The 18,015-nt window shown below is 36.9% G+C and overlaps 1 protein-coding gene across 1 annotated transcript in view; it reads right to left on the bottom strand.

The window, feature by feature from the left end:
* col15a1a (collagen, type XV, alpha 1a) overlaps positions 1 to 18,015 on the bottom strand; it is a 74,015-nt gene that overhangs the window by 11,433 nt on the left and 44,567 nt on the right. The window contains 22 exon segments of the mRNA XM_058765596.1: positions 2,154 to 2,234; positions 2,339 to 2,364; positions 2,454 to 2,504; positions 3,366 to 3,387; positions 4,230 to 4,271; positions 4,346 to 4,405; positions 5,699 to 5,755; positions 6,468 to 6,521; positions 7,309 to 7,335; positions 7,823 to 7,888; positions 9,744 to 9,806; positions 14,403 to 14,468; positions 14,576 to 14,650; positions 14,735 to 14,770; positions 14,860 to 14,922; positions 15,327 to 15,368; positions 15,562 to 15,597; positions 15,681 to 15,746; positions 16,450 to 16,544; positions 16,547 to 16,565; positions 16,712 to 16,747; positions 17,023 to 17,076. Coding sequence (XP_058621579.1) covers positions 2,154 to 2,234; positions 2,339 to 2,364; positions 2,454 to 2,504; positions 3,366 to 3,387; positions 4,230 to 4,271; positions 4,346 to 4,405; positions 5,699 to 5,755; positions 6,468 to 6,521; positions 7,309 to 7,335; positions 7,823 to 7,888; positions 9,744 to 9,806; positions 14,403 to 14,468; positions 14,576 to 14,650; positions 14,735 to 14,770; positions 14,860 to 14,922; positions 15,327 to 15,368; positions 15,562 to 15,597; positions 15,681 to 15,746; positions 16,450 to 16,544; positions 16,547 to 16,565; positions 16,712 to 16,747; positions 17,023 to 17,076 — 1,137 coding nt within the window.

The raw sequence follows: 18,015 nt of genomic DNA on the forward strand, positions 1-18,015 counted from the left end.
ATTTTTGAACTAATCAATCATGTTAACAACTTTACAGCACTTATTGTGAATTTCACTAACTTTGTAGTGGGGACGCTTTGTGAAAACACCTAGGCTAAATGGTTAATTATAGATATAGTAAGACAGAAACTCACCTGTTTCCCATTCATGTTGGTCTGCTGTATTCCCTGAAAAGGTGTTTCGGGTCTCGAGAGACTAGCGTAAATTGACCAACAGCGCCATCTGCTGTTTTTGGATTGCATTTGTGAGAAAATCTGTTTGGACGCATTTGTGTGAAAATCAAGTCACATTTCGTCATAAAATGGCAAATGAGTCTCACAGTTGTAACACACAATACATATTTGTCCATACCTCTGCATTTTCTCTCAAATAGAGTTTTGTATTTGCAAATCGGTTTGCGTTTTTCTTTGCAAAGCAGATTGTGTTTATTTGCAAAACGCTGGATTTGTTTGATGAATATTGGCACAAAATTCTCTCCATACATATAGTCTGATATAGTGGGAATATGGAGAAAAAACAGCTCAATTTTATTCAGAGACTCAAACTGAGCAAAAATATGTTATCATTTCCTGCAAATGCTGATATTTCTATGATGAAATTCTGATGCTTGTAATCAATGAGATGTTTATAACAGTGCAGCAGATACTGACATAAAACGATCTAAATATCAGCCGTCGCAACATTATCTCAGTAAGATGAGATGTAAATGATCCAAACATATAATGCAATGCTGATTGTGAGATGAAGAAATAAACGCTCCTCAGAAGATGTGAGATGAAGATCATTCCTCCGCTGAGGAACAGTGAAAGTAAAGCTTCCTGATGATCAGATTTGAGACGCACTGATTTTTCTAGAAAATGATTGCTGGAGAATCAAGTAAAGCTGAGCTGCTTCAGTCCAGCAAGTGTTCATCTGGAGACATGACTGCAGTTATTCTGACGCTTACTTGATCAAAATCAGTCAAGATTTGACAGAAAAAAACACACATGAAGCATGTTTCAATTACGATTAGATTACAATTAGACTAAAATAACTTTTGCCTGATAAAAAAACACTAAACTATCAATCAGACGACAGAAGACATGAGGAGATTGAGTGAAACAGCAGAGTTTGATGTCATGATGAATAAGAGACAGCAGCTTTAAGGCGTTAATGACGTGACAGAGTAAGTGGCAGCACATGATCGTGTAATGCGTTCAGCTGCAGTGATCTTATATTCTGTAGTGAAATCTCGTGCTGTATCGCGTCGCTCGTCAGGGTCCGGCGCTTGCTTGGCCATTGGTTGTGATTAACAGGAATGTGTGTTCAGCTGAATGTGATTAGTATTTTGTTAGACGGGTATAAAAAAGCTGAGTTTACCGCGGCAGCCGTCGTGTGAAGACCGAAGAGTGTAAAGACCATCGACTCCACCGCGCAGGGACATACGTTTTTATTTCTCCTCTTTTCTACGACTCGTTTCACTTCTGTTTCAGTTTTTATAACCATTTCTTACTATGTGTAAGTTGTTGCTGTTTTTTTAGCACGTGTGTTTGGCTCCGTGTTATTTTTTAGGATTACTGATGAACTAATACAGTTTGATTTGTATTTGTTATCTATTTTAGTTTTAGTTACAGTTGTAGTAATGTTGTCATTTTATTCGTTTTTTATTATTAGTCTGTACAGGTTTTTTATTAAGTTTTAGTTTTATGTAATTTGAGTTATTTTAGTACTTCAACATACTAAATGGACTTGAAATAAATATATATATATATACTGTATATGTGTGTGGCTGTACATACACACATGTAGTTGTTTTTTGGTGTTTGTTTAGTGTTATGTTAGAATCATTATTATACTCATAGCTTTTGTTGTTTTAATATTTTTAATTGTTTTTAGCTTTATTTTTTGATTTCATTTAAATGTTTAGTTTTGAAATGTATGCATTTGTAATTTTAATTTAATTTCTTTATTTTCTTAAATGTGTGTGTGTATATATAGTATTTATAGAGTTTTTAACTTTTAGTTTTAGTTACTTTTTCTTATTTGTAAGTCACTTTGGATAAAAGCGTCTGCTAAATGACTAAGAGTAAAAGTAAGTAAAGTAGTTTGAGGTGTGTGTGTGTGTATGTGAGAGAGAGAGTGTTTGAGTGCGCGCGTGTGTGTGTGTCACTCACCGCTGAACCTGATCTCCCTGGCAGCCCTGGCATCCCGGCTTCTCCTTTCTCTCCTCTGAATCCCTGGTCACCTTTAGCAGCCTGATGCATTCACCAGCACAACAACAGCTCAATCTCTACTCGCTCAGTGTCTCGCAGCGAAGCGCACTCAGTATCTGTGAGAGAATGTCTGAGATCAAACTCACCGTGACTGTGGTTCCCAGCGTGTCGCCTGTGAGAGAACAGATCAGAGCATCAGAAACACAGCTACTCAAGTGAACTCTTGATGCTGTGATTGATTGATTGATTGTCAGTGTGTACCGGAGGATGATGATGATGAAGGCAGTCCAGACGATGAGCTGCTGGCTCCCTCTACAGGTCAGGAGCACACAATCAACACAAACCGTCAGAGACACACCGGCTAACACACAATACTGACCAAAACTGTTTGAAATACAGAACACCCGAAATATGACATTTGAAAAATGAAAATAATAATGATTTTTGAAAATTGCAGACTGCAGAAAGCATACACTTCTCCTTTACTTATGACAAAACAAAAGAGCAAAACAGAGGAGAAATCATTAAGACGACAAAATCACTGAACACATGATCGGACATGATTCTAATGTGAATGTGTTTCAACAAGAAAAGTGAGACCAAAATGAAAAATTATTCTGTACTGTCAAAAAACACCACCATTCAATACTCTGGGTTTGTAAAAATTTCGAAAGTTTTTTAACGAAGTCTATTCTGCTCATCAAGGCTGCATTTATTTGATCAAAAATAAAGTAAAAACAGTGAAATATTATTATGATTTAAAACTTTTTTTTCTATGTGAATATGTGTTAAACTGTAATTTATTTCTGTGACGCAGCTGTATTTTCAGCATCATTACTGCAGTCTTCAGCGTCACATGATCTTCAGAAATCATTCTAATATGCTGATTTACTGCTCAACAAACATTTCTGATTATTATCAATGTTGAAAACAGTCGTGCTGCACAATATTTTTGTGGAAACCGTGACACATTTTATTTTTCAGGACTCACAGATGAATAGAAAGTTCAAAAGAACAGCATTTACTTCAAATAGAAATCTTCTGTAACATTATAAATGTCTTTACTGACACTTATGATTGATTTAATGCGTACTTGATGAATAAAAGTGTTCATTTCTTATTAACTTTTAAACAGTAGTGTATGATAATAAGAAAACAACTGTTAAAACTCACCTTGTGTAGAGTCAGTGTTAACCTGAAGAAAAGCAAAGAAAGACAAATGTGTGTTAGTTAATATAACTGGTGAGAAAGTCGTGTTAATTCGATGGAAACGAGCTGTGTGTGTAGCTACTGCACAACACTCGACATATAAAACTCTTCCTTTCAGGAATAAAATAGAGGATTGTAAAAACACGAAGGAAAGCAAACATCACGTCATGCTCGTTCCATCACAGCAGAGACGCAGGAGAAGCTCGTATGTGTTGTGCTCGTGTTCGTCCTCCGTCTGTATGACATGAGCGTCCTAAAGATGTCTGTGTGGATTACGGAGCATGCGCACTGAACGCACGCGTGTTTACTATGAAATCACTGACTCTAAAACTCTCAATATACAGCTGAGAGATACATTAAAACTATAAATGCACTGTTTATAAGCCGTATCAGTCCATAAACGCATCTCGAATATGACAAAACATCCAGTCATCTCCACCTGAAGGATCTCAAGCCACAGATAAAGGGAACATGATCAAATAAAGATAATGATGTATGAAATCACATATTTTGATACACTTCATTTAAAATGCAATGTGCATTACACTTGATGGGTTAAAGCGGAAGTGTGCGTTTGTCACATTAATAACGTGTGCACACCTGATCCAGAGTGAACCGCAGCTACTGAATTCAGCAAGCTGCTATATTAATGGGCGGAAATATTATGAAATTATATTAGGAAAATATTTCTACATAACATTAAAATGCTAAATTAAAACAGTAAATAAATAAAATATTTGGAGGAATAATTTTTGAGCAGAGTTAGAGCGAGTGTAAAGACAGTGAAGATGATGAAGATGATGAAGATATTGAGCAGCAGACACTCACGGGTATTTTGCAGCCGGGTCGAGGAGGGACTGGAAACACGGTCTAGAGGAACATGAGGGAAAGAGACACTGAGCTACAGCACTGAGACAGAGACACAGAGACAGAGACACACTCACTCCTTTAGGACAGCTGAAGATCCCCGCTCGTCCTGGAGGCCCCGGCGGCCCCGGCGGACCCTTCAGACACAAACCAAACACACACCATTAATATCATCCAACAAACATCTACAGCACACAAGCATCTGACTAACAGCACCGCTTCCCTTGCTGTCTCTGCTGTTGTGCAGATCTTCTGAGGATACTGTATACAGAGCGAGAACAGGGTAAAAATATGAACTAATATAGTTATCGCCTTACTTACTCAGTTGATTGATTACATTCATAATTGCAAACATTTTTACACAAAAAGTGTAAAGTGTGTGTGTGAGAGCTGCTGAGAAAACAGCCTTTAAAAATATGTATTGTAATTGAAATCTATTGACACAAATAGATATAAAAGAAACACTTAACAGTGTCTTTTGGATGTTTTCTTTCCACTAGTCTGAAACAAAAAAACACTTTATGAAAAACTAAAAAGCCTTGACTGGACAGTGTTTCTGTCTGAAGTGTCTCCTCTTAAAGGAAAAGTTCACAAAAAAAGAACATTTTCTGTAAATGCACTCCTCCTCCGGACATGAGTTTGTTTCTTCATCAGATTTGCAGAAATGCAGCCACACCACTCCAGTCATCAACTGTTGCTTCTGGGAAAAATATGTTTTTATGGATATGTTTATTATGGATTATGGACTTGTATTTTAGCCAAAGGAAAAGGTTTGAAGTTATAAACATCTTAATGCTGGGTGTGTTTCAGCTTTTGTCTTCTCCAGATGTTAACTGATGGACTGGAGTGCTGTGGATGTTTTTATCAGACTCTCATTCTGACGGCACCCATTCACTGCAGAGCATCCATTGCTGAGACACTGATGCAGAGACACATTTCTACAAACCTGATGAAGAAACACACTCCTCCTGATCTCAGATGAACTGAGAGTGAACACATTTATAACTCTTGTTCATTCTTTGTGAACTATTCCTTTAAATATTCTTTGATTCTTTAAAGAATATCAAGTTCTGCAATTTAGTTCTTTTACATTTTTGGGGAAAGGCATGAAATGGTGTGTGAAGCAGAGCTCAACAATCTAGTTACTGAAGTGCTATTTAAAATATCCATATATACATTTATTAAGCAATAATGTATTAAAACGTTTAAGACAGATAAAGCATGGGCTTCAAGGCTGCGAAACGATGGCATATGCTACTGTAGTAATCTGTGACATTTGATTTTAAAATATGTGCAGTTACAACTATGACAAAATATGAATTTAGAAAATACTTTCAGAACCAAAACCGCAGAAAATGCTAAAAGTAAGAACGCTCAGTTTTTTCTGATGAAGTAATAATAGTTTTTGGAGACACATGAGACAAACTCACAGGAAAACCGACAGAATCTCCTTTTTCACCCTTACGCCCGTTAACCCCTGGACGACCCTGAGGAAACACAACATGCATGATCACAATCACAGCATACTCTGTACATACATAGCTTTGAATGTTTGGAGTATTAAAGAATTAATACTTTTATTCATAATGGATGCTTTAAATTGATCAAAAGTGCCAATAAAGACATTTATAATGTTACAAAAGATTTCTATTTCAAATAAATGCTGCTCTTTTGAACTTTCTATTCATCTGTGAATCCTGAAAAATAAAATGCATCACAGTTTCCACAAAAATATTGTGCAGCACGACTGTTTTCAACATTGATAATAATCAGAAATGTTTCTTGAGCAGCAAATCAGCATATTAGAATGATTTCAGTTATTTTAAACTGCAATAATTTTTCACAATTTTTACTGTATTTTTTGATCAAATGCATGCAGTTTTGGTGAGCAGAAGAGACTTCTCTCATAAATATTTATGAAAAACAGTCCACAATCAATTCCAGTTTAACAGATATTCACATAGAAAACAGCTGTTTAAAACTGTTATAATATTTCACTGTTTTCACTGTATTTTTGATTGAATAAATGAGCAGAAGAGACTTCATTCATAAATCATACTGACCCCAAACTTAGAAACACTACTGTTAATCTTGTTAAGCGTTATATAATGTTATGTCCACTAATGCTGTTAATGACAGTTATTATAAACTACATATTGAGTGTGCATGTGCGGGTTTATGTGTTTAATAATAACTGACCGGTCGTCCTGGAAATCCGAACTCTCCCTTAGGTCCAGCGGGTCCGAGCGGGCCCTGGATGAGACGAGACAGAAATCAGAGCAATGCAGACGAACACAAACAGGTGTCCTCCGCTCTCGCCTCAACACTTTTTCCAAAACATTTAGAACAGAAGCAGCTGCACGCAAACAGAAAACCCTCTCTTCTGAAGAGAAGAACACACATGGATTGTAAAACAGTAAGACTGCCTCCGGTGTAACGGGGAACAGTCCTGAGATTACGTGTTCAGATCAATTATAATGAATCAACAGGTCTGGCTTGATGAGTGTATTGGATAATAACAATAATCTCTCTATAATCTGATATATCTCACTCTCTCTCTTTTATATTTATATATATTTAACACATATATATATGTTAAATGGCATTTAAATCAATGACAGCATGAAAGTAGATTTAGGATAAACATCTGTTTGAAGAATTGCAGAAAAGCGAGTTGTGTAGCTCCGCCCACAGTGAACTCTCATTGGTCCTTTTCACATTGGTGTATATTAAATGTCAAGTATGTTCTGATTGGCTGATTTTGTCATTTCTTGTAGTGATGAAAAATGATGAAAAAAAATGACAATGCTGGAAACTGAGATATTCAACTAAAGCTTTAAGTTTTAGAAAATGACTTCTAGAAAAACTTGGATGATGTGATGGAGCAATGTCAGAAAAACAGTTGGAGAATAATGTAAACAATTATATTTCTGATAATAATTGATGGGATTAATTAAACACGCTCCCTTTAAACTTTCATGTGGAACATTCATAATTAATAATAATTCAAAGAGTCAAAGTCACAGCATCTTCTGCTCACCGTCTGACCAGCAACGCCACGATCTCCCTGTGAGAAGCAAAGCAGGGAAATCAAATTAATGCAAATAAATCCTGTCTGTCTCAGAAAGGTTTGTAATGCAGCAGTTACAGGTTAAACAAAGTCCATTTAAGACAAGTCATTTCGCTAGGCGGCCATATTTGAAACGCCTCTATCTCATGCAATGAAATGCAATGATATCTGACAACAACTGCCTCATAAATGTTGCTCCTTATGTTCTAATAGTGTTAAAAAAGCTCATCTTCAGTCTAGATCAGCCAGTAGATCAGTCCTAACCACACATCACTGAACGCTGACTGTTTCTGTAGCAACCGGGACTTCTGACGGCAGTGATGCGCTGACTTTCCCGATTAGTGATTGGCTCTTTTACTCAGAAGGTGGGGCTTCCGTCGATATAGCAGTCATATTAAGCATCACATTTTTACCCATTCAAAACTATACGAGTGACATGTCTTGGGTATTCTATAGTGTTTGTGTTAAAGAAGTAATGGGTGACCTTCAGTCCTTTGGGTCCCTGCGGCGCCTGAACTCCAGACACTATCCCCGGCTCTCCTTTCTGACCCTACAGCAGCAATTCATGCAAAACACACAGCAGAATTAAATACACACTCACATCCATATTCAGCAACGACAAGAACTTCTGATGATAATATATGAATATGATACACACACAAACCTCTGCAGCTGTTTGAATCACACACACACACTCCAACAGGTTAACACAAACCTCATGTGGCACAAAATACTTCAGTCCTTCAGAGAGACTAGCAAAGGATAAGCGTTTGAGGTGTGTACAGTGTGTGTGTGTGTGTGTGTGAGAGAGAGTGAGTGAGTGTGTGTGTGTGTGTGCATGCGTTTTTGTGACAAATGAGAACGTAAATGTGTATAATGACAAAGGTATGACAGGTATTACAAGGAGAAGGTGGTTTATGAGGACATTACCTCATGTCCCCAGTTTTTCAAAACGCTTCTAAATCACACAGAATGAGTTTTTTTGAGAAAGTAAAAATGCCTGTAGTCTCCTGTAAGGGGTAGGTTTAGGTGTAGTGTGTGTGTGTGTGTGTGTGTGTGTGTGTGTGTGTGTGTCTGTAAGGGGTAGGTTTAGGTGTAGTGTGTGTGTGTGTGTGTGTGTGTGTGTGTGTGTGTGTGTGTGTGTGTGTGTGTGTGTGTGTGTGTGTCTGTAAGGGGTAGGTTTAGGTGTAGGGTTGTGTGTGTGTGTGTGTGTGTGTGTGTGTGTGTGTGTGTGTGTGTGTGTGTAGGTTTAGGTGTGTGTGTGTGTGTGTGTAAGGTTTAGGTGTAGGGTTGTGTGTGTGTGTGTGTGTGTGTGTGTGTGTGTGTGTGTGTGTGTCTGTAAGGTAGGTTTAGGTGTAGGTCAATAGCACATACAGTAAGTACAGTATAAAAACCATTATGCCTATGGGATGTCCCCAATTTTCACAAAAACAAACGTGTGTGTGTGTGTGTTTTTGTGTAGTGTGTGTGTGTGTGTGTTTTTGTGTAGTGTGTGTTCAGTCTGGTAGTCATTATGTTTCTCCGCTGTGTGTTTATGTTCCCCAAACATTCAGAATAAAGCTGTTCTTTAATCTCGTCTGGTGTTTTGTTTCACACAATATGAAATGATTCCAGTCCTGCATAAGCCAGATGTTATTAGAGAATGCAGAGATTAAAATTATGACACGTCAACAGATCAATATCCATTAGGAGAATCCAATCTGGTTCTATTATTTACAATCAAGTGTTTTTTTCCTGATGTACACCGTTACAGAGTTTGAGCTCAGTAATGTATGTACTGTATTGTACTGTATGTTCATACTGTACACTCTGAGGTGCTTGTCACAATTTATTTATTGATTTATTTATAGTTGATTTGTTATGTTTGTTTGTTTTTTTATCATATTAAATCAACAACTCCGAGATCACCTGGAACTCATCATGGACCACAAGTGATCATTCATAGAGACTGATTTATTAAATGAATTAGATACTGATGTTTTGAAATGAATGAATGATGAATTCAGAAGCAGTTCTGCTGTCAGTGGTCTGAGCACCGTCTGTGTGCTCTGATATTGAGTATTTCAGAGGTTTGCATCTGCTGAACCTCAGACGATTCGTTTCCTGATTACACGCCAACAAACAGCCCCAGCATGCTCCACTTTCTCTCTCTGCCCAATCAAACACACACACACACACACACTTTCACACCTGTGGCCAGCTGCATAAAAGGCTTAGACTTGTCTTAAAAGTTAGTCATCAAATTTATTTTCCTTTAAGACTGATCATAACTGTTTTTTTTTTTTTTTTAGTCAGTTACATATAAATGTAGCTTTGTCTAATGTAAATCAGAAAAATATGACTTCTTACCCCTTGGCTAACTGCCACAGGCCTCTACACTACATGCACATCTAAAAAGAACGTACCTTTAATCCTGGAGGCCCCTGAACCCCCGGGGCCCCGGTATCACCCTTCGGACCCCTTGGCCCCTGGTGAAATAAAACAAAGTCATTTTGTCACCACTGCTGTAAGATAATTAACCCATAAAGTAGATTTAAACATTTTCTGAAGTGCAAAAACCACACAAATATTCATGCTCCTCAAACCAAGGCTTTCAACTGTAATTACTTACATTAACTTAAAAACATACTTAATTTCAGATGCTGAATTCCAGTAATTGTTCTAGTTAAATGTTCCACTGAGACCATCACGATATAGAATGTGTTTTGTGAAGCAGCGTCTGGGTTATTATCTCAAACCGCACGGCACGTTTGGAAGCTCTACTGGATTTGTGTATTGTGGCATAAAGTCTAAAGAAGTGTAAGTATTTGACTCTGAAGCAGAAAGCTCTGCTCTGAGGAACCTTTCACAGGCGTAACTGTTTACATGCTGCGCAGATCTCTGTTTATTTCGCTTCACTTCTGCTCGTCAGTGCCCGTAAATTACGCAATAAAGCAAAGCTAATGTGTCGTAATTGTTTAAAACACAATTTCACAGGCAACTCGGTGACTTATTGTAAATAATGCAATTAAAGCGCAGTGTGTTTACATTCCTGTGCGTTCCATGCGGCGAGCGTGTGGTTTTGAGCAGCTATTGTACCGTAATCTCCAAACTCGTCTTTCTTCAGCGTTTCTGTTTCTTTTTTTGCAATAGAATGAGAGTAGCTTGGGAAATTAAAAGCAGTGAGAAATATAATGAAAAATAATAGTTGAAATACTATGGCCAAAAGTATAGGATGACAGCCATATTTCAAGACAATGATAAATGATATTTCATGCTTGTTAAGCTTCTACTGAATTTATATTGAACCATACAAATGACTATATTTTTGTTAAATGTGAGTTTTAAATTTTATGCGTTTCCATCTGGAGTTCATTTAATGAGTTTAAAAGTGAACCTTCATAATAATCAATAGTCAGCAGGCTTAATTACCTTGAATACAACTATATACTTCACTGTTCTGTTTTTTCTGATTCATTGTTACGTTTCCTCATTCGTTCTGTTTTCCGATTCATTGTTGTTTTTTTCTGATTCACAGTTTTTTCTGATTCGTTGTGTTATTTGATTAATTGTTGTTTTTTCTTCTGATTTATTATGTTTTCTGATTCATTGTTCTGTTTCTTTTTGCTGATTCGCTGTTGTTTTCTCTGTTTTGCTGTTGTGTTTTCTGATTCGATGTTGTTTTCTGATTCAATGTTGTTTTCTGATTTGCTGTTGTGTTTTCTGATTCGCTGTTGTGTTTTCTGATTCGCTGTTGTGTTTTGTGTTTTCTGATTCGCTGTTGTGTTTTCTGATTCGCTGTTGTGTTTTGTGTTTTCTGATTCGCTGTTGTGTTCTGTGTTTTCTGATTCGCTGTTGTGTTCTGTGTTTTCTGATTCGCTGTTGTGTTTTGTGTTTTCTGATTCACTGTTGTGTTTTCTGATTCGCTGTTGTGTTTTGTGTTTTCTGATTCACTGTTGTGTTTTCTGATTCGCTGTTGTGTTCTGTGTTTTCTGATTCGCTGTTGTGTTTTGTGTTTTCTGATTCACTGTTGTGTTTTCTGATTCGCTGTTGTGTTTTCTGATTCGCTGTTGTGTTTTCTGATTCGCTGTTGTGTTTTCTGATTCGCTGTTGTGTTTTCTGATTCACTGTTGTGTTTTCTGATTCGCTGTTGTGTTTTGTGTTTTCTGATTCACTGTTGTGTTTTCTGATTCACTGTTGTGTTTTCTGATTCGCTGTTGTGTTTTCTGATTCGCTGTTGTGTTTTCTGATTCACTGTTGTGTTTTCTTATTCGCTGTTGTGTTTTCTGATTCACTGTTGTGTTTTCTGATTCGCTGTTGTGTTTTGTGTTTTCTGATTCACTGTTGTGTTTTCTGATTCGCTGTTGTGTTTTGTGTTTTCTGATTCACTGTTGTGTTTTGTGTTTTCTGATTCGCTGTTGTGTTTTCTGATTCGATGTTGTTTTCTGATTTGCTGTTGTTTTCTGATTTGTTGTTGTGTTTTCTGATTTGTTGTTGTGTTTTCTGATTCACTGTTGTTTTTTGTGTTTTCTGATTCGCTGTTGTGTTTTCTGATTTGCTGTTGTGTTTTCTGATTTGTTGTTGTGTTTTCTGATTCGCTGTTGTGTTTTCTGATTCGCTGTTGTGTTTTGTGTTTTCTGATTCACTGTTGTTTTTGTGTTTTCTGATTCGCTGTTGTGTTTTGTGTTTTCTGATTCACTGTTGTGTTTTCTGATTCGCTGTTGTGTTCTGTGTTTTCTGATTCGCTGTTGTGTTTTGTGTTTTCTGATTCACTGTTGTGTTTTGTGTTTTCTGATTCACTGTTGTGTTTTCTGATTCGCTGTTGTGTTCTGTGTTTTCTGATTCGCTGTTGTGTTTTGTGTTTTCTGATTCACTGTTGTGTTTTCTGATTCACTGTTGTGTTTTCTGATTCGCTGTTGTGTTTTGTGTTTTCTGATTCACTGTTGTGTTTTCTGATTCGCTGTTGTGTTTTGTGTTTTCTGATTCGCTGTTGTGTTTTGTGTTTTCTGATTCACTGTTGTGTTTTCTGATTCGCTGTTGTGTTTTGTGTTTTCTGATTCGCTGTTGTGTTTTGTGTTTTCTGATTCACTGTTGTGTTTTCTGATTCGCTGTTGTGTTTTGTGTTTTCTGATTCACTGTTGTGTTTTCTGATTCGCTGTTGTGTTTTGTGTTTTCTGATTCGCTGTTGTGTTTTGTGTTTTCTGATTCACTGTTGTGTTTTCTGATTCGCTGTTGTGTTTTGTGTTTTCTGATTCAATGTTGTGTTTTGTGTTTTCTGATTCACTGTTGTGTTTTGTGTTTTCTGATTCGCTGTTGTGTTTTCTGATTCACTGTTGTGTTTTCTGATTCGCTGTTGTGTTTTGTGTTTTCTGATTCGCTGTTGTGTTTTGTGTTTTCTGATTCACTGTTGTGTTTTCTGATTCGCTGTTGTGTTTTGTGTTTTCTGATTCACTGTTGTGTTTTGTGTTTTCTGATTCGCTGTTGTGTTTTCTGATTCGATGTTGTTTTCTGATTTGCTGTTGTTTTCTGATTTGTTGTTGTGTTTTCTGATTTGTTGTTGTGTTTTCTGATTCACTGTTGTTTTTTGTGTTTTCTGATTCACTGTTGTTTTTTGTGTTTTCTGATTTGTTGTTGTGTTTTCTGATTCGCTGTTGTGTTTTCTGATTCGCTGTTGTGTTTTGTGTTTTCTGATTCACTGTTGTTTTTTGTGTTTTCTGATTCGCTGTTGTGTTTTTTGATTCGCTGTTGTGTTTTCTGATTCGCTGTTGTGTTTTCTGATTCACAGTTGTGTTTTGCGTTTTCTGATTCGCTGTTGTGTTTTCTGATTCACTGTTGTGTTTTGTGTTTTCTGATTCGCTGTTGTGTTTTCTGATTCGCTGTTGTGTTTTGTGTTTTCTGATTCGCTGTTGTGTTTTGTGTTTTCTGATTCGCTGTTGTGTTTTGTGTTTTCTGATTCGCTGTTGTGTTTTCTGATTCGATGTTGTTTTCTGATTTGCTGTTGTTTTCTGATTTGTTGTTGTGTTTTCTGATTTGTTGTTGTGTTTTCTGATTCACTGTTGTTTTTTGTGTTTTCTGATTCACTGTTGTTTTTTGTGTTTTCTGATTCGCTGTTGTGTTTTCTGATTTGTTGTTGTGTTTTCTGATTAGCTGTTGTGTTTTCTGATTCGCTGTTGTGTTTTGTGTTTTCTGATTCGCTGTTGTGTTTTGTGTTTTCTGATTCGCTGTTGTGTTTTGTGTTTTCTGATTCGCTGTTGTGTTTTCTGATTCGCTGTTGTGTTTTGTGATTCACTGTTGTGTTTTGTGTTTTCTGATTCGCTGTTGTGTTTTGTGTTTTCTGATTCGCTGTTGTGTTTTCTGATTCGCTGTTGTGTTTTCTGATTCACAGTTGTGTTTTCTGATTCGCTGTTGTGTTTTCTGATTCACAGTTGTGTTTTCTGATTCGCTGTTGTGTTTTCTGATTCACTGTTGTGTTTTGTGTTTTCTGATTCTATGTTGTTTTCTGATTCGCTGTTGTGTTTTCTGATTCGCTGTTGTGTTTTCTGATTCGCTGTTGTGTTTTGATTCACTGTTGTGTTTTGTGTTTTCTGATTCGCTGTTGTGTTTTCTGATTCGATGTTGTTTTCTGATTCGCTGTTGTGTTTTGTGTTTTCTGATTCGCTGTTATGTTTTGTGTTTTCTGATTCGATGTTGTGTTTTGTGTTTTCTGATTCAATGTTGTGTTTTGTGTTTTCTGATTCACTGTTGTGTTTTGTGTTTTCTGATTCGATGTTGTTTTCTGATTCGCTGTTGTGTTTTGTGTTTTCTGATTCGCTGTTGTATTTTCTGATTCGCTGTTGTGTTTTCTAATTCGCTGTTGTGTTTTGTGTTTTCTGATTCACTGTTGTGTTTTCTGATTCGCTGTTGTTTTATGTTTTCTGATTCGCTGTTTTGTGTTCTTGTTTGTGAATTTTATTTGCATTACAGGGTTATCAGATGAAAATTATTAAATAAGAAGATGTTTTTGGTTTGGTGTCGATGAAGGTTACTTAAGCCACACTAATCAGGCCATGAACAAACAACAAAAAGTGCAAGGGATGGCTTCTTACCAATGGTCCTTGTGGTTCAAAAATCCCTGAGTGGTTAAAGATTCCTTCAGTGTCATTCAACATCAACTGAGAGTGGAGAAACAGTTCAAAATAAATGCATTGGAATTAGCATCCATATCCTTAAAATCAATCCAGTGTGACATTATAAAAATGTGAGACATTAATGGACTCACCTCATGTAGATTAATGACTGGTCCAGGAGGTCCTGGAGGTCCAGGTAAACCGATTCCATCTAGACCTCTCTCTCCCTGAAACACAAAACACATCAATTATTAGCATCGAAGCTGACGGCTCTGAGAGAGATACGCCACAATTGTGATGAGAATACAAACCTTCTGACCCATATCACCTTTCTCTCCCCCTTCCCCCTGAAAAAAAGTAAAAAAAACAGCAAATTAAAAACAAAAAAAGTATCTATAATTGATGGAAATATAGATTGACTACATTAATTAATTACTTGTCGCCCAGGAAGACCAGGAGCCCCAGCCTGTCCATTGTCTCCTTTAGCGCCCGGCTCCCCCTGGTGGAGTGGAGGAGAAATGATTATCATACGTCTGATAATATTTATATGACATAAATAATATAGTTATTCTATGCAGAACTTCTATGAATATGTAAAGCTTATATTAATGGTGTTTATGGTAGATTGTATGTTTGCCACAGATCATGGGAGCAATTATTTTGGAATCTGATTTAGCGGATAACTTCCTGAATCCAACTTCTGTAACTGTGTGTGTTATGTAACATAAAGCCATTATAATGTGTTTTTACTTTGAATTGCACTATGAAGGAGATCAAGGCCTGAGATGCATTCACTGACCTTTACAGATGTGCTAAAGATAGGAAATTGGGGACTAATGGGGAACACGTGGGTGGGAATGGAACAGTTGTGGAGGTGTGTGTGTGTGTGTGAGGAGCACAGACCTTCACTGAAACACCTGGAGGTCCGACAGGTCCTTCTTTTCCCTGAAAGTGTAGAGTTGGGTTAATTTAAATAAAAACTAAGGCACCTCTAACACTAGGCATGCATTCTCATAAACATAAAATCTGACATTAAAAAATTACATAAAATCACATGGTAGATGCCATATCTAGGTTTTACAGTGTTGATCGATCATGCCAGATTTCTTTGTGTTTTTGTGCAGATCTCTGCGTGTACCTGTGGTCCTGGAGGTCCTGGGAGCCCAGGAAGGCCCTGAGGATGAGAAAACACATGAGAATGAGCTGCAGTTCCGCTGTAAGAGCCAGAGAAACCTCAATAAGTGTGGATGTACATACAGGTGGTCCTCTGGGCAGCACAGGTCTGAAACCACTGCTTCCGTCCAGACCCGAGCCCTCCAGATCCTGCCGCAAAACAGACATTGAATGAAACAATCGGGGAAAAAAACACAATATTTAAGTTTTCAAAGGCTAAACCCACAGTTCAGCTAATTTCACTAATTCAAACTTCACTTTCAAGTGCTTTCAGTTCTTCAGACAAAATCTAATATTAGATAAAGAAGAACATATGTGAATGAACACAAATCTGTACTCCTTTAATAAAATGTGACCCTGGAGCACAAAAGCAGTCATAAGCAGCACAGCTATATTTGTAGCAATAGCCAACAATACATTGTATGGGTCAAAATGATACATTTTTCTTTTATGCCAAAAATCATTAGGATATTAAGTAAAGATCATGTTCCATGAAGATAATTTGAAAATTTCCTACCGTAAATATATAAAAACTTCATTTTTAATTAGTAATATGCATTGCTAAGAACTTCATTTGGACAACTTTAAAGGTGATTTTCTCAATATTTAGATTTTTTTGCACCCTCAGATTCCAGATTTTCAAATAGTTGTATCTCAGCCGAATATTGTCTGATCCTAACAAACCATACATCAATGGAAAGATAATTTTTTCAGATGATGCATAAATCTCAATTTCAAAAATGACTGGTTTTGTGGTCCTGGGTCACAAATATCCGATAGTCACATGTAAATAAATAAACAAATAAATAAAAACCTGTCAAATCTATAGAATCTGAAGGTCAGTGAAACACACCATCATGTCAAAGCTGAAGCCTGTTCCTGGAGGTCCAGGGGGCCCCGGAGGGCCCGGCTGACCCCTGTGGCCCTCAGCCCCCGTCTGTCCTGGGAGCCCGGCTGACCTGCATCACCCTGAAAACAAAGATCACTTCTAAAGCTGTAACAGCCTAGTAATGTTCAGTCAAGTCTTCAAACTCACACATCTCTGATCATTTGCATTTTTTACTCATAATTTAAAGTAGTGAATCTGGCAAACTGTGTGATCCAAACGGCATTACCTTTGGTCCCACGAGTCCAGGTAAACCTGCTTCACCCTGCCAAAAACACACAAGACATGTCAAAATCTCCAGAGTTTCACTGGAAAGACATTTCGTTCTGCAGGAGCGTTTGGAGCGACGTTATCAGCTGGAAACAGAAATAATCTGTGCAAGTGTGAATTCACCTGTGTGTATGATAATCATGCAACTAAATGCTCAAAGACAGCAAGAGAGGAATACAGGAATTAAATAAAGAATAAAATCAACAAACACTGATCAATACAAATGCAAGTAAATTCAAAAATGCCACATTTCCTAATTAAATATCTTACTTTCTGGCCTTCTTCTCCATCTTTTCCTGGTTGACCGTCTTGTCCATTTTCACCCTAAAATGACAGAAAACACCACATAAGGACCTCTTGCACGGAACACATAAATATTAAGAATAAATAATACAATACAATGGCAGCAGTGAGAGATTCTGAAGTGTGTTTTTCACTCTCAGATCCCATTGTCATTTCTTGACTCAGGTGAAAGCTGTCCTGTCAGAGAAGCGTCAGGTTTTTTGTGACTGTGTTTAAGCAGGAAACAGGAAGTTAGTAGTAGTTTTGTCATTTCCAGGCAGTTTCCCCATCATAGCACATCATACGAGCTCAGCAGATGAATGTCAGCTCATACGAAGAAGACATTAAACCTGAACTCCTTCATCATCTCGCTCTCCTCCAGGCCGATCTGAGCTTGATTCACAGCTTTACGGGTCAATGTTCATCTCAAAACTTTATTGGATTAATGCGCTATCTGATCGGCTTGAGAAAAAAACAATTAATTAATTTGGAAACAATTACTTCAACCCGAGGTCTGGATAAGTATGTAATGTAATGTTTCTCATAACTGTAATAACCCTTCAAACGGTCCAGTAATGGCATTATGACATCTAAAGGACTTTCATTAAGAATTGAATATTTATTTACTATTCCATTTTACATTATGGAAGCTTCCTTCCAGCACAGGATAAAAAAAATATATCCTTTTTTTCTTGCAATTCTGAGTTCATATCTCACAATTCTGTCTTTTTACATAAAGACATTTAAATATGTATATTTATATAAACTCAGAATTACGAGCAAAATAATTGTGAGATAGAAAGTCACAATTACACGTTTCCCCCCCAAAAAAAAAGATACATTTTAAAAGTTAAAAAAAAAATTTTTATTCATAGTGAAGATGTAAACTTAGAATTCAGAAAAAAGTAATAATTGCAAGATATAAACTCAGAATTACCAGAACTCCAAATTCTGACTTTTGTCTTGCTATTCTGACTTGTT

The sequence above is a fragment of the Onychostoma macrolepis genome, chromosome 24 (genome assembly GCF_012432095.1).
Source record: "Onychostoma macrolepis isolate SWU-2019 chromosome 24, ASM1243209v1, whole genome shotgun sequence".
In the NCBI taxonomy this organism is placed as follows: Eukaryota; Metazoa; Chordata; class Actinopteri; order Cypriniformes; family Cyprinidae; genus Onychostoma; species Onychostoma macrolepis.